The sequence below is a fragment of the Drosophila takahashii genome, chromosome 2L, assembly GCF_030179915.1.
Source record: "Drosophila takahashii strain IR98-3 E-12201 chromosome 2L, DtakHiC1v2, whole genome shotgun sequence".
Taxonomy (NCBI): Eukaryota; Metazoa; Arthropoda; class Insecta; order Diptera; family Drosophilidae; genus Drosophila; species Drosophila takahashii.
In genome coordinates, this window is record NC_091678.1 from 20,419,820 (window position 1) to 20,434,612 (window position 14,793).

The 14,793-nt window shown below is 42.4% G+C and overlaps 2 protein-coding genes across 2 annotated transcripts; one reads left to right on the forward strand and one right to left on the reverse strand.

The window, feature by feature from the left end:
• Positions 1-9,169: 9,169 nt before the first annotated feature.
• On the reverse strand, positions 9,170-10,498 carry LOC108064286 (cilia- and flagella-associated protein 73). Its single transcript, XM_017151739.3, has 4 exons — positions 10,283-10,498; positions 9,768-10,222; positions 9,426-9,713; positions 9,170-9,368 (listed from the first exon to the last, which is right to left on the reverse strand). Exons 1-4 carry the CDS (start codon positions 10,393-10,395, stop codon positions 9,229-9,231), a joined length of 996 nt encoding a protein of 331 aa, XP_017007228.2. The 5' UTR covers positions 10,396-10,498; the 3' UTR covers positions 9,170-9,228.
• A 257-nt stretch (positions 10,499-10,755) lies between these two features.
• LOC108064283 (coiled-coil domain-containing protein 42 like-2) lies at positions 10,756-12,482 on the forward strand. Its single transcript, XM_017151734.3, has 4 exons — positions 10,756-11,022; positions 11,142-11,596; positions 11,906-12,193; positions 12,259-12,482. The coding sequence occupies exons 1-4, from the start codon at positions 10,910-10,912 to the stop codon at positions 12,408-12,410; spliced, it is 1,008 nt and encodes a 335-aa protein (XP_017007223.2). The 5' UTR covers positions 10,756-10,909; the 3' UTR covers positions 12,411-12,482.
• The last annotated feature ends 2,311 nt before the right edge of the window (positions 12,483-14,793 follow it).

Consider the following 14,793-nt stretch of genomic DNA (forward strand, 5'->3'; position numbering starts at 1 on the left):
AATCTCGAACTCCTAAACACGACCTTCCAATTTGTTGTGGACTTGGTTCAGTTGCCCTTTTTTGGCATGTGCGCATTTAATTGAAATTTTCACAGACGCCCATTTTTGGGGGGCGTTGGTGGCCACGCCCCCTCGCCAGCTATGTTACGCACTCGCTTTCGTCTTGGCGAATTTTAATTAAAATTTTCGTAAAGCATTCACGTTTTGCCGGCATTTTTTCCAATTGCTTCGTCGCCGCCACTTTAAAGTGTGAAGTTCCGAGACAATTTTCCGGTTTTCTACTGGGCTTCCTTTACGCCCATCCCCACCCATTTCGGGTGGGTGAAATATTTAACATGCAAATGAGTTTGGCTGTGCATAAAGTTTCGCTTTAAATGTGTTTATTTTAGTTGCCACGCCCCTTCCGCCAACGCATCGCTCGTTAAAAAGAGTTACAAAGTTGGTGAATATTTTAACACTTCTTCGCTGCGTTTTAACATTTATTTAGTCCCGGCCCCGGCCAGGATTTGCCCTCAGCCCCTTGGACCCTCTCACCTATTTGCCGGCTTTTAATGAGTTTTTCAATTTCAATGAGTTCGGTTCGGTCCCTTTTCTGTCACTTCATTAGGCTACTCTCTGCAAACACCTTTGGCTCTAGTCAGGCACTTGTCGCTGAAAGGCAAGGACAAACAAACATCGCTGCTTCGAATAAAGGATACTCGATACTCTGAATGGTACTTGCCACCTAAACCGTGTTTTGTCTCCTTAATTAAGGAGACTTCGTCAAATATTTGCTGTTTCCCATTATACATTTTGGGATTGATTCCGGAATTGAAATATTTCGACATGAATGAATAAAGTATCTCACAATTTTCACCAGATTTTAAATTACTTTTTTGAAATTTTATTTGCTATTTATCAACATTTATAAATGTAATTAGAAAAGAAAAGTATTATTTTTTAACCATAATAATTAAAGCCTTTCAGTTCAATAATGCGTAATTACTAGCAATTTCTAATCTTATCGCATTCTAAGTAAATTATTTGCTTTAAAAGAAGGCAAACTATCCCGGACCGAGTCCAGTGCTCCTTCCACTTCAGATGGATTCAATCATGACTAACTATTAACAGACCTTTCAAGGAGTCCCCTTAGCTCACCTGTGTTTACTTACCCATAGATGGCGCCACACCAAGACATCCCCGACCAACTGCATTCAGGCATCAGGAGTTGGAAAACTTTTTGCATTAGCAACTGCCACCCAATAAACTCGCTCTTTGTCTCCGCTGCAGTGGCTTTCTGGGCTCGCAACTGATTGCAACTGGTGTCTGGGGCATAATTGAATAGCCAACCACCAAAGATCTCCACTTCCAGCCGAGCAGTTGGCTTTGTGCCGGCAATGTGTATCTTGCCACTAAACGCTTTGCTGACAAGCAGCCACTTGTCTGCTGCCTTCAGCTCTCCAGATCTCCAGCTCCTCATCGTGTTAGTCAATCAGTGACTTTTCTTTGGCAACAAATTTCCTAAATGAAAATGCAACATCATTTATCAACATCAAAACAGCAAACGGCAGCACATTGGCCAAGTCAAATGCACTTGAATAAAAATGAGTGAAAAATGTTGAAGAAATTAAAAAAATATTTAGTCCGTTTTTCAGATAGATTCCAAGCATGTAGAAATTTTCCCTTCCACAAATCTTATAGTTATAGTGTTTAAACAGGTGTCATTCAGTTTTCCCAGTGTATATGCAATAAGTTGGAAAAAGGGGTGGACGAATGAAACTGCCTCTTGGTTACTCTTCGAGTGGCAAAGTTGAACACTCAGCTCAGCACTTTCCAAGTAACCGAAGGGAGCTGGGCTGCATTAAAATTTGGACCCAGATGCCACACCTTTTAGCCACAAAGTTGGACTCATTAGAAGGCGCCGGTGCTCACATCAAGAGATTTGCATGCACTTCATTAGGCGCAGTTCCATTGGACGCCCACATGGATGTCACATCTCAAAGCCGGGCCTGATCATCCGTCCATGTCCTCCGGCCACATCAATGACAATCCCGAAATTGCTGCTCCTGCTGCCTGTTTACTTTAAGCCCCGTCCCTCCATCTCCTTTGGCCAGGGCTAAGTAAACACTGTCCAAGTGGAAATAAATTACAGACGACTTTGTCATGTTGTCCACTCTCTGCCAAGTCAGCCTCCTTCGAAAGTCTTCGCCTTGCTTACGCTCCTGCCCCCAACGTTTTGGCTAAATAATTGCAATTTTTATCAGAGAACGCAATAAATGCCAGACAGTCGAGGCGAGTGGCCAAACTATCCACTCACTATCGTGGTTATAATACTCATCGTCATCGGAGACTACATCAATGAGGCTGTTGCTTCGGGGACTGGGGAAAGTTGTTGACCGGTCGCAGTTAGGATACTCTAGGAAGGAGCTATTTGGTTTTCCTGTGCAAGATTTTATCACTGATTTTTTTGAAATATAAAAACTAAATCAGTTAAAATGTCAATAAACCAATCAGATTTAAAAACCCTGATAAATTATGAAAAGTAAATAACATAAAATGATTTATAAATTTAAAAAAATAATTAGGTTTAGTTAGTTTTAGTTTAGTTTAGTTTTAGATAGTTTCTGAACATATTCGGATTTAATTATACTTCAAAAGGGCATTTCATCTTCCCAATGCCGAATTTTGATGGATTTCCAGTTTCGCCAAATGGCAAACTTTCTTGGACAGACGTCTCGGCTCATATGCCTCGGCACTTAATTGGATTTCTGCTAAAATTGCGTTTATTATTGTGGTCACTTTGCCGGGGCCTCTATAGACATAGCTGCCCGCCCGTTTGAGTGGCTCTTTATGAGGTGTGAAGGGGCCAATCATGTCTACGGATAGCCAGTTTCCCCCACTAACTCGACTCCCCCAATAAGTAGCTGCTGACCAGGCGGTAATTAAGTTTTTGGAATGCCCTGCTCAATGCATAGCTTGTGGTTTCTGTGGTCTGTGGTCCGCCTGGATCGAGGTGCGAACTGGTTTGGGTTACCTTAAAGTCACCTGACTTAAAGGAGGAGTTTGCCCATGGCTGACAACCGAAAAATCTCATGTCAATTGCAGGACATAAATCACCAGCTAGTTGAATTCAGCAGATGTAAATGTGAGACCCCTTCGAACATCTATCCAGGTTGACTTTCTGCGAAGGACCTTTGGGTGCTCAACGTCGGTAAATGGCGACAATTTGTAAAGCGAGAAGGAAAGTTGTTGAATGGAAGCTCGGTGAATGTGAATGCGAATGTGAGTGCTTGCTTGGATCACATGTGAGGCTGAGGCAGAGGATGCCTCCCCAGCTCACTTTTTATTTGCCTGACCCAGTTTGCTTACGCTTTTTGTAAGACTTTCGACTTGATTACAGTTTTCTGGCCCAGCTGAATGGCGTTTTGATGGGATCTACTAATGCAGCTATCTGGCAACGCGATGCAGTCCACTTAGTGGCAGTTAAGCTGAGTGCACTGCCCACTTTCACTGCCACACTTTGCTTATCTGCCAGTGCAAATTCCTTCGTCTCGGGTTCCACTTCTATGCAAATCGGAGTCCTTGAGCCTGGACAGTGCCTCTCGGAATCTGCCCCTCCTCTCACCCACTCGACTGGCCTGCCATAATACACTTGATATATTCGAGTATTTTTGCATACCACTCGACGTTGTTTCGCTTTGTGACAAAGTGTCAGGAAGGGTCGCTCGACATTCCGGCCATATCTGGCTGAAGCTGAATCTGAATGCTGAATTATATTAAAAATTACCGCCTCTGCTGGCACTCGTTTTGCCACCGAGGGCTCTTGAGATTTATGGCTCTGTGATTATTGCTTCACTTGTCTGGAGATAGAACAGAATCTGTCTCATAAATCCCACGTCACTTTGGATTGGTTTATCATTCGGAAGGGGGAAGGGCGCAGGCAGAGGATTTAAACCTAAGCAACTTCCGGTCTGGGGTCTTGAGACCCTGGCCTCCCCGCTATAAAGTATAGCCACCCCTGCCACGGGCCACACATTCATACAATTAAGCACTTAATTGTCTGACAGGCAAATTGCTTTGTCAATATTTTCACCAAGTCACCGACCCTCTATCTATCCATCCATCCATCCCTATCGCACGCACTTCTGACAGCCTCGAGTGGCGAACTTCATTACCCAAACCCCAGAACCCTGGGATTCGGGAGGAGCAAAACCATCAAAGAGGCTTTCAAGTTTGACCACAAGTGTTGTTGTTGATGTTACCTAAAAAGCTTCCTTTTTCCTGCTGGTGCAGGGGTGCCACGTCTGCCTCGTGTCACTTATAAACTTCACTTTAAGCTGTCAATATTTATAAATATTTACACGCCACGAATTGGATGAGGGGTGGGATGGCAGCCTTGGAGACCTGGTTTGCTTGGAGTGGCGCTTGGTGGGAGTACGCTTCTGTCTAGGAAGATTGTAGCTCTGACACGACCCAGACTTACGGTAAATGGAAGCAGGATGAACAGGTATTTTTGGTTGAGTAAGAATTTTACTTTGGATATGAGTTAAAGTGTTGACTTTAAAACTCTGCGCTTGTGAAAGTTTCCTAAACAAGAATTATTTATACGGCTTTTTCAATGCTTTTAAAGGTATACATATGTGTATCTTTTAAAATTTTGAATATTTTTAAAAAGTTTGTAGTCCCTCATAAGTGAGATAAAAAGGGAATTTACTTAGGATATTAATCGTTTTTTCCACCAACTGAAAAAGTGAATAAAATATTCTTTACATCTTGCGTTGTAAATAAAATTGGCCTTATCCCAACTGGTGGTTGGAACAGACTAACCCACATCTGACAATCATTAGGCGTAATAAATTTCAGCTGTCATCCGTCTTAAACCCTTTGGAAGTGACTACTTCGTAGTCCCCAACTCCTTCGTCCGGATAACAAAGGAAAACGATAAAAGACAAGAGCTCGCTTCCTTTAAGGCTCGATTCGGGGCCCATAAATGTGCAACATAATTCTCGGGGCCCGCAATCCGAACGATATTTTTATGCAAATTGTAATCAAGGAGCAGAGGGCACACAATCAGAATCACACACGGACATATGCCGAGCACAATTCGGCTCAATAAAAAGCGAACAAATGCCGCTTGGATAAGTGTAAAATTTACAATTCCAATTCCGCATCCGTTTTCAATTTCCCAACAGTTGTGCCGAGAGTCTTTAAAATCGAACAATGGGCTGGAAAATTGTTAGGGCTTAAGCAAGGGTCTGATAACAATGGGGTTTACTTCGGGACTTAAGGAACAATCCCGCAGATGTTTAACACATATTTTGCACAACTATTTAAGCCGTTGATTTTGACGCCCAGTCGAATGAAATTAAAAATTTTCAATACGATTCGATTCGGGGATGCTGTCCTTGGCATCTCAGCCGGCGGATCTCTAATGAAGCCATTAAGGGTTGCTGCGCACTTCTCAGGTCCTTCGTCTTGGCATGTGTGTGGTTAGCTTTCGGCAAACACAGAGGTCCATAAATGTTGTCGTTCCAGCCGGCAAATGAATAAATTATCAACTATGCGAGGTAGGAAAAGTCCTACGGCCTCATCTCTTTCGGGTAGTTGACTTCCCAGTTTGAGTGTGCTCTAATTGCAGCTCCTTGTCGTCGGGCCATTAGAACCCGGCACTAATGGCTCTCATTGAGGGGGTGGTGGGTCGCTGGGTGGGAGGATGGGTGGTGCCCCGGTAACTTAAAGTTGCCAGAAGCCGCAGCAACATTAGCGCATAAAAAAGGCATTTGTAAGACATGAAAGGTACTCAGTCAAGCGAGTTGGGGGCGGCAGGTGGTATTCATCTCCGCCCACCAAGTCCAATGACACAATAAAGCCAAGAGAACAAGAATTACGGAGCCCTGATACCCTCTAAACTAGATGCACCTTTAATAGTCTAGATGCACCTTTAATAGGTCTAGTTAAATATGGGAAATAAACGTTATAATTTAAAGGAATTTAATCTGAAATATTTAAAATAGTTAGTTTAGTTTAGAATGTAAGTTTGTTAAAAATAATATTAATAGATATCGTGCAATTCTTGTAAAATTTATATTAAATAATATTATTCTGCCGATTTCTCTCTCTCGGTGATTCTGTGACTTTCAAAAAGTGTGGACCCGAAATAGGGCGGGAATTAAGTTAACATAAGTGGGAGAAAGAAAGACTACTTAGAACATGTTGTTTACATTTCGAACATATCGAATTGAGGTGCCCGCATGTGAAAATGTATACCACATTATATCAAATTGATCTTTGTTTCATATCAATTTTTTTTGATTGATTTGATGATTTTTTTTTTAGATTGTTAGGCATTGAAAAAGATAATAAATTATGTTGCCCTCGCCTATTGCTTTCAATTTCAAGTCCAGCATACCCTTGAATTGCCTGGCAACTGGGTATGGGGTACAAAAAAGGAAGACAAATCAATGCAGGTGTCACAAATGTCAGACGACAGCTTTTGGATCTCGTCCCTTTTGCCGGGAGGATATTAATGTCGCCAAGTGAATTGATGATGCCGATTGTTGTTGTCCCAGGGCATAAGCCGATTTGCCATCTTATCACAGGCAATGCCTGCGACGACTCCGCCAGTAAAGCCAACTCCATCTACGACACCCGACGATTCCGATTTCAATCTCTGAAGCGAGCTTTCATAATGGGCTTCCCCTCCGCCGATTGACAGGCATAATAAATCATGTGTTATAGTATTAATCAAGCCGCCTCCTGGCTTCTGGTTGCTCTTCTGATTGTTGAGCCTGAGCCTGCCTTTGTTGCCGGTATAATCGCTTGACATTTATTGCAGTTGCCGCCTGGATGCGGGGGATACAACTTTAAACCGACTTCAGACTTCAAGTCGTCTTCGCAAAGTGTCCTTTAATTGCGCCTATTTTGTCTGCCGCCTTTTGGCTTTGCACTCGTTTTGCCGGGCATTGTTTCTCTAATTGCTATTTGTCGCCAGTGTCCCATACAAGTGGGCAGCCCTTTTCGTCCTGCCGTCGCCCAACTTTTCTGTCTGGCCGTCACATTAAGAACTTGTAAAGTTAAATTAAGTGTTTCGTCTAGTAAGCAGGAAAAAAGCAAATGGCAGCAAAAGCGGCAAGACGCAAGGCAACTTTCGAAAAGGATAATTGCGGAGGTGGCAAGTAGTTTTCAGTTCGAATAGGTATACACATATTATATATCAACTCTTTCTTGTAAAAAAATATTTTAATTTATCTGTATTAAAACTTAAATATTTTACTACAACATATTCATTTTTTTATACCCGTTTCTCGTAGATTAAAATGCAATTTTGTTGTGTTTCTTAATACCTTTTGAAATGTAGAAGAAAGTTTTCAGATCGGACAATTTATCAAAATGTTATGAGCAAGTAATGGAATTTATCCATGCTTATCTCCATCCCCCTCGCAGATCATTAATCTGAGTAACGGGTATCTAATTGTCGGGTAACTGACTAGAGCGTTTTGTCTTATTATTAAATAGATATGTTTTCAACTAAAATAGACTTAGCATTCTATTTCATTTAATATTCTAAAACTCTAAGCGCCTAATTTATTTTGACAGTTGAAAACAATTTATACCAAAAGCTGTAGGCATCCATTACAAAGCCCCATTAAAACACTAAAACATTCCCAAATGCTCAAACCACCCACGCAATTTGCGTGGCCTCGTTTCACCTACACCGCATTGCTGGCAATATTATTTAATTCGCAGACAGTTAATTGTAATGCAATTAAGGGATTAGCTGAGAATGCCATTAGGCTTTATTGTTCATACGGACGGGACACAATGAAATGGGAGCTCTAGCTCTGGTGAATGAATTCGGAGATAGCTGTTCATTTCTCTAAAAGATTCATGTTCATGCCAGAGCACTTCAATCTTGTGCCCCTGCGAAATAACTGAAATCAAAACGAGAATGGAATGCATTTTTCAATTATTTAAATGACAGGCAACAAATCTTGAGTGTTTACACGATTTGCCTAAGAGGCAGCCCCATTCCGATGAGCAATCTAATGTAATTGCTATCGCAGAGGCTGGAGGTCCTCAAAAGCCGAATTCGAAATGTAGAAAAAGCCGCCTTGGGCCAGGACAACTTGTGGGACGTCCATACGGTCCATTTAAATAAACCAAATGTTTGTTTTTACCCATCTAGTTTGATTTCTTTTGCTCCAGCTTTTCCACTTTTTTCTTCCTCAAAATAAATGTCCCTGCATTTTATTTTGCTTTCCATTTGATTTGATTTTTAGCCTAGGTTTAGCAGCGAGTGTCCTGGCGGGAGTCCTGGCAGTTTCTTTTCCAGCTGATATCAGCAAAAATCGCAAATCAAATAAAGCAAATTGAATAAGAGACAAGTGCCACGCCTCCGCTGGCGACTGCCGACTGAACTTCGTATCCGGGGTGGGCGTAGGAGGCGTGGCAACGGTTCTTTGCTACAAAAATTAGTTGCTAGTTCTATTCGGCCAACGTTGTTGTAAATGCGAGGACAGAAATCAAAATGTTCGCATAAAAGAATTATCTGTGCTTAAGTTAGATTATCCCTGGGCCATAGAATCCAATTGGCAATTGAATGGAAAGATGTCGCAGATTCGATTTGCCAACTTTATTTTCCTGCCCATCGGTTAGCTCCCTTCTCTGATTTGAAGTTCGAGTGCCACTTGAAAGTTGCCCAGCCCCAGTATCTCGTGTCTTCGAATGCATTTTCTTTTTATCGAATTTCATTTGATTTTCTTTTGGGCTTAGGCAACAACAATGCCCAACCGAATACTGTGGGTTTTTGGGGGCTGTCAAGGTTTTAGGGTTAGACAACTGTTATGGCAGCCATAAAGCACAAAATGGGAGGGGGTTGCCCATTTAAGTTGTTAAGGATGGAGCCACTCAGTGCGGATGTGAGGACTCTTGGTGTCTGATAAGGCCTATACAGTGTGGAGCACGTAAATCAAGTCGTTCGCTTTGTTTAAGTTTCTTAACCCTTTCTTAGTTCTGTTTTACCAAATTTGTAGAACTTTTTATAATTAATTCTAAATTACCTCTGAAGCTTCAATGTTGATAAGTGATTTTTATATAATAATGATTAAAAATGATTCAAACATTTTTAGTATACTTGATTAAAAAAATACAAAACCATTTCCTTTTCCCATTACAAATTATTTTCCATAGCTTAAAGCATCTAAAACAATATTTTTATTCATGAACCGCTAAAAATGATCACAGTTCCAGCTAGCAGAGACTTCCTGCTCCGACCTTATCGCCCTTGTTGGCGTCCAATTCCTGGAGGACCGAAGAAAGAAGACTTATTTCACGCATGACGAAGGTCATGATGTTATCGATCTCGTAGCTGTGATAGCTGGGTACAATGTCTATAAAGAAGAGGTTGTTACAAGGTACTAATAGGTCGAAGGGCTTGAAGGACTCACCGCGGCGCTTGCAGAGCATTCGGTACAGAATCTGTATGCCATCGAACATGCGCTCCTTATCGAGGTTGTAATGGGATGTGGCGTCCTTGCATGTACTCAATATCTTCTCCCATTTGAGGCAAGTGGCTCGAGAATTGACATACGATCGGTCTAGTCGTGCCAAGTCGTTTTTGAGACCCAGGACAGTCAAAGCCGCCTCGCTGGTGATTTGAACCATTCGCTGGCGCATCTCTTCGATCTCGTTGAGTTTCTGGCTCTCCAGCTTATTGATCTCCACCTGGGCAAGCACTGCAAAGGGGATGTGCAATTAGACTTGTTAAAACTCTTAAAACTAGAACCCACTTAATGCATCGCATCGATCGATGCAGTCCTTCGTCGAGACGAAGATGTCGGATACCTTGACTACCTCCTCCAGGACCCGTTCGTAGGGCTGAAATTGATCGACCGTGGCCTTGAGGGCGTTGCGAAAGGTGCCCAGCTCGGCAACGGAAGTCTTGAACTCGTCTATCTCCTTGGTGACCTCCTCATGCAAAACAGTTTCCTCACGAATCGACTTGTCGGCACTGCGCTTCTTGTCCGCACAATCTTTGATGAACCCGTTGACTTCGACGAAGCGTTTGCGCAGGCGCTCCTGAATTTTATACATCTTTCGGATGCGCTGCACATTTATTGCCGTCTGGCGCTTGGCATCTTTCAGAAGTTGGGTCTGAACCTGCTTCATGGCATCGTATTCCCTTAGATTGGCTATATACAGCATTTCAATTGTATCGCCAGCAGAATCCCAATTGGGGGGTTTTCTGTGGCAGTCACAGATGATAAGTTTTAAGATTTCATTAAACCTATAGCCTAATGCTTACACAAAGAACTGATCCTGCTGGCGAGAAACGCGATAATCATCGATGGCCACCTCGGGGTTGAGGTCCAAATCGCCGATCATATCGGTCTTTTCGGTGGGCTTGCGGCGCGGCATGTTTACTTTTCAAAATATAATCGTTTTCAAATATTTTTAGGTATATATTTAGGAATATCTGTTGGACAATGTTGTGTTGAATGGTATGCTGGTTATACTGAAAGTCTGAAAGAGGACAGCAAAGTCAGTGCGATAGAATTACTCATTTATAATCTCATATCTGAAGAGCGATATTCCTTAAAAATAGGGTAATTCAATAGGCACTTTTATTAAATGAACAAAATGCAACAGTTTCTATGACGCCCAATGGATTTTACCCTCCTAGACAACCATTACCAAGGCAATTGGAGAACCTCCTGGCAACCAAAGTTATTTTTATGTCACCCAAATAAAAATCATGTTCCAAGTAGGTCTTGTTAATTTTTATTAATAATAACACAATCCGAAAAGTAAACACACAGCACACGCAGCTACAGAAAGCACACACCGCAGTGTCGCGGTAACCAAACAAAAAAGAAAAAAAACTAAACCTCACTTACACTTGAAGCTTTTGTTATCGGTCAAGGGATCCAAGATGCCGCGCGTGAAGCCCACCAAGAAGCTCGATGTCCTGGGGAATCTGGACCTGCGGCCCGAGGATGCCGTGGGCGACTACATCAGCTCGAAGCAGCAAAACAAGTTCTTTGTGTGAGTAGTGAAGTCCTTTTCAGGTCCTTTAAATTGGCTGCAATATATTTCCAATTTAATTGCAATCATCGTGTTAGGAAAATCGGAAGAGGAATATTAAATTAAAATTTTTTATGTAGGATTCCTCCAAACTCGGATTCTGCCGGCGACTCCATCGAATTGATTTACGTCAACAATCTCCGCGAGCACGACGCTATGCTGAAGTTGCAGGACGAGATGTTGACCAGCGCCAAGCGGCAGTCCAAGCTGAACACCTCCAGGGAGCGAAACATGTACAAGATCCAGGAGCGGCTGAGGCGGCGCTTCATCGAGGTGAACAGCTTCATCAAGGATTGCGCGGACAAGAAGCGGATCGCCGAGAAGACCGCCCAGGGAGAGACGCTCTACCACAAGGAACTCGGCGAGGGCATTGAGAGCTTCATGGGCTCGATCGGCGAGCTCAAGGCCTTTCGGGAGGCTCTCAAGGCCACCGTCCAGGAGTTCCAGCCCTACGAGAAGGTGCTCGACGAGGTGGTAAAGGTGTCCGACATATTCGTATCGCCGAAGGACTGCATCGATCGCTGCGATGCCCTAAGTAAGTGTTATTCCAGGGTGTTCATCCTCAGCGTAGGTTAGTGTCATTATACCCTTGAAAAGGAATTAATGATTTTAGACAGAAGTTTATATTGGTGTGGGGGTGAACAACCGTATAAAATACATGTGTTCTTGATCACCATCATTACACGAGTCGATTTAACGATGTCCGTATGTCCGCCCGTCTGTCTGTCCTAGTCTCTCACCTTTTAAGCTATCGTCAAGTAGGAAGTAGTAAATAAGTCGGAACCAGTCGGATCGTACAAGGAAGGATTAATTTAAAACTATTTAATTGAAATCGTCAATGCAGTGCTGGCTCAAGTGGAGATCAACAAGCTGGAGCATCAAAAACTGGTCGAGATTGAAAGTATGCGGCAGCGTATGGTGCAGATTACCAATGAGGCGGCTCTGTCAGTGCTGGGCCTTAAAAATGATCTGGCCAGGCTGGAACGGTCGTACAACGAGTCGAGGGTCCAGTGTCTGAGGTGGGAGAAGATCCTGGCCAATACCAAGGATGCCATAAACAACAGTTATATGGAAAAGGAACGCACAATAGATGCGATTAGCAACCTCCACCGGATTCTAAGTCGTCGACGAGGTGAATCACAAAATTACTTTATGATTTTCGGTAATGACTTAATTAAATATATTAATTTTTCGCAGATTTACCTTCGTTTGGTGCTCGTGGTGACTTTGGCAAACTTTTAGATTCCATTAAAAATGAAGTAGAGATATTGACGGGAGTTCTGAAGCAAATCGAGTCATCCGATTCCGCAACAAAACAAGGTGAAGTTAGAGATAAAACCTTGTGCTAATTGAATGGAAAAATTCAACGTATTCGAATGAAAGGTTATATAACTTTTAAAGCCAATAAAAATATTTAAAGAATATTACATTGAAACCTGGTATTTTCTTTTCCACAATTCGTTAGTAACTAAAGGCATTTCTGTACATATTATGTAGCGAACTCTTTCCCAACTTTCAGCTGCGTCTGCAGCTTGTAGTGGTTATTAATCGTCCTACTCTCTGCATTCGGTTGTTAATGCCACTTTCTAATTGCTTTTACCTCATAAATCTTTCGGCACAACTTCCTCAATGCTTTTGTGCGAGTGCAGGGTCCGAAATTGGGTCCGGGTCCGGCTTTCGTCGCGTCCTGCTCTGCAGTCGTCATAAGTCACCAAATTGTCGGACACTCAAGACAAATGTGACACTGGCTTATTTAATTAGAGAGAGCTGCAGGCGGGATGAGGGGCCAGTACTTAAGCTCCGGAGTCTGTGCATCAATTGGACATTTAGCGCTAACTGCGCCAACTTCGCTTGACGGCTTTTTAATTACGTCAGCGAGGGAAAATGCTCCTCGTGCCATTTCCACTTCTCTGCATGACAATTAGTCGGTCTAAAAAAAACGACGCCCTGGTCCATTGGCAATGCCTTTCTATTTTTCAGCTGGAAAAAACTTTTTTAATTACCACCGAAAAGAGACGGTGACAAAAAACAATAGTCAACCGTTCTGCCGACGGCTCTGATTTTCAATTATTTATTGACAGGAGTCTCGATTCGTTCTTTAACCTGTCCAACTCTTGACACGAACTCCGCCATCCGCCCACCGAACAAATGCACAAGAAGTTTTTCGGTCCAACACTTTTGCGGGAATGCAACTTTAATGTCCGTTAAGAGTCGGTTTTTGTTTGAATTGTTTATGTGAAAGCGCATAAAACCATTTTAATTAAATATTTTTTAGAAGTATTTGTGTTTTATTTTAATTATGCACAAGCTACAAAACACAATTTTCACCTATTAATAATTTGTTTTCACATTATATGGCAAATATTAACCACAAATTATCGGATTGACAAATGCCCCGGAGCCAGAAATAAATTTGAAATTTCCCAGAAACATGCAATCTGCAAGATATTTCCCATCCCCAACCCATTCGGGCTTTGACATCTTTATGCCATGTCGGCTCTTAGTCGTGTTTCGGATTCCCGCTCTCCAAAGACATTTCCGCTCTGGCTGATATTTCGATTGGGTCCCCGAAAAGGTGTAAGAACTCGGCCGAGGTTGATGTATGGAAACATTTTAATTAATGCTGACAGCTGAAAATGTCGCGGCCACCTTTTGTTGTGTAAATTTCTTCGACTCGAGGCGTTGGACTCTATAATTATGATTGGATTTCTTTGCACGTCCCTCGCTCCAACTTCTTTCTATTTTCAATTTGCCTTGCCCGTTTCCCCATTGAGCAGCACGTCAGTAAACTAATCCGCTTAGTTGTCGCATATTCCCCCGGGGTTTACCGGACTAGACAACCAACAGACCCAAAACCAAACCCAATGAATCAGTTCCGAGGAAGGAGAAACCCGCCAGACGCTTGACCAGACGGTTAAGCCTTAATCCTCGATAGTTGTTGGCCCTTACACTTTTCTAGGGTTTCCATTTTTCTCCAGGTGTCAAGGTGAATGAATGGGACAATGGGGAGTTGGGGCTCCACTGGCCTGAGGAGCTAATTAATGAGTTCAATTGTTCCTTAAATACTTGGCATACGAATGGAGATAAGCATTAATTGGGGGTTATTCAAAATAAAATACAAATCATATAAAGATAGAAATATCATAATTACGTTTAATTTATGCTTGACTAATATTCAGCTGTATTAATAGTTTGCTGATAGGAAAATATAAATGAATAATTGTCTAGGAAAATAAATTATACTTCGGAGCAGATCCCATTTAACGATAATAAAGAGGCGGCTAATCGGTATCGGGAAAGCAGTGTTTTAATGTTTGTAAAGCTCAATGCTGATGCTTTCGTATAACTTATTTAGATATATCACAAGGACTTGAACGAAATCCTCAGCTTAATAATAGGAAGAGCCCTGTCCTGTAATAAATAATTCAGCTCGGAAACCATCGAATCAATGGTCTCCGACGAGGAACCTCATCAATGCCAACCGAAACTATTGACCCTGTCCGTAAGTCGCCGTAACCTTTGCTCTGCCCGTAGGCCAGAACAAGTGAACTGGCCCTGACCAGTCGGTTCAACGAGGGGCAGCAACAATTTTCGATCTAATAACAATATATAACACACAAATTTGAATAACAAATTAACTTGGGCACACACACTCGTAAGCTTGGCCGTTCGGTGACATTCGTGAAGTCTTTGGGTGCAGTCCTTCTCCTTGCGGCGTGAGACTGGAAATAG

Coding starts and splice junctions, on each gene's coding strand:
- LOC108064286 (XM_017151739.3), bottom strand. CDS start 10,395: ATGCCGCGCCGCAAGCCCACCGAAAAGACCGATATGATCGGCGATTTG. Junction 9,714..9,767: donor CGATCGATGCGATGCATTAA/GTGGGTTCTAGT, acceptor TCCCCTTTGCAG/TGCTTGCCCAGGTGGAGATC. Junction 9,369..9,425: donor AATGCTCTGCAAGCGCCGCG/GTGAGTCCTTCA, acceptor TCTTCTTTATAG/ACATTGTACCCAGCTATCAC.
- LOC108064283 (XM_017151734.3), top strand. CDS start 10,910: ATGCCGCGCGTGAAGCCCACCAAGAAGCTCGATGTCCTGGGGAATCTG. Junction 11,597..11,905: donor CGATCGCTGCGATGCCCTAA/GTAAGTGTTATT, acceptor TCGTCAATGCAG/TGCTGGCTCAAGTGGAGATC. Junction 12,194..12,258: donor GATTCTAAGTCGTCGACGAG/GTGAATCACAAA, acceptor AATTTTTCGCAG/ATTTACCTTCGTTTGGTGCT.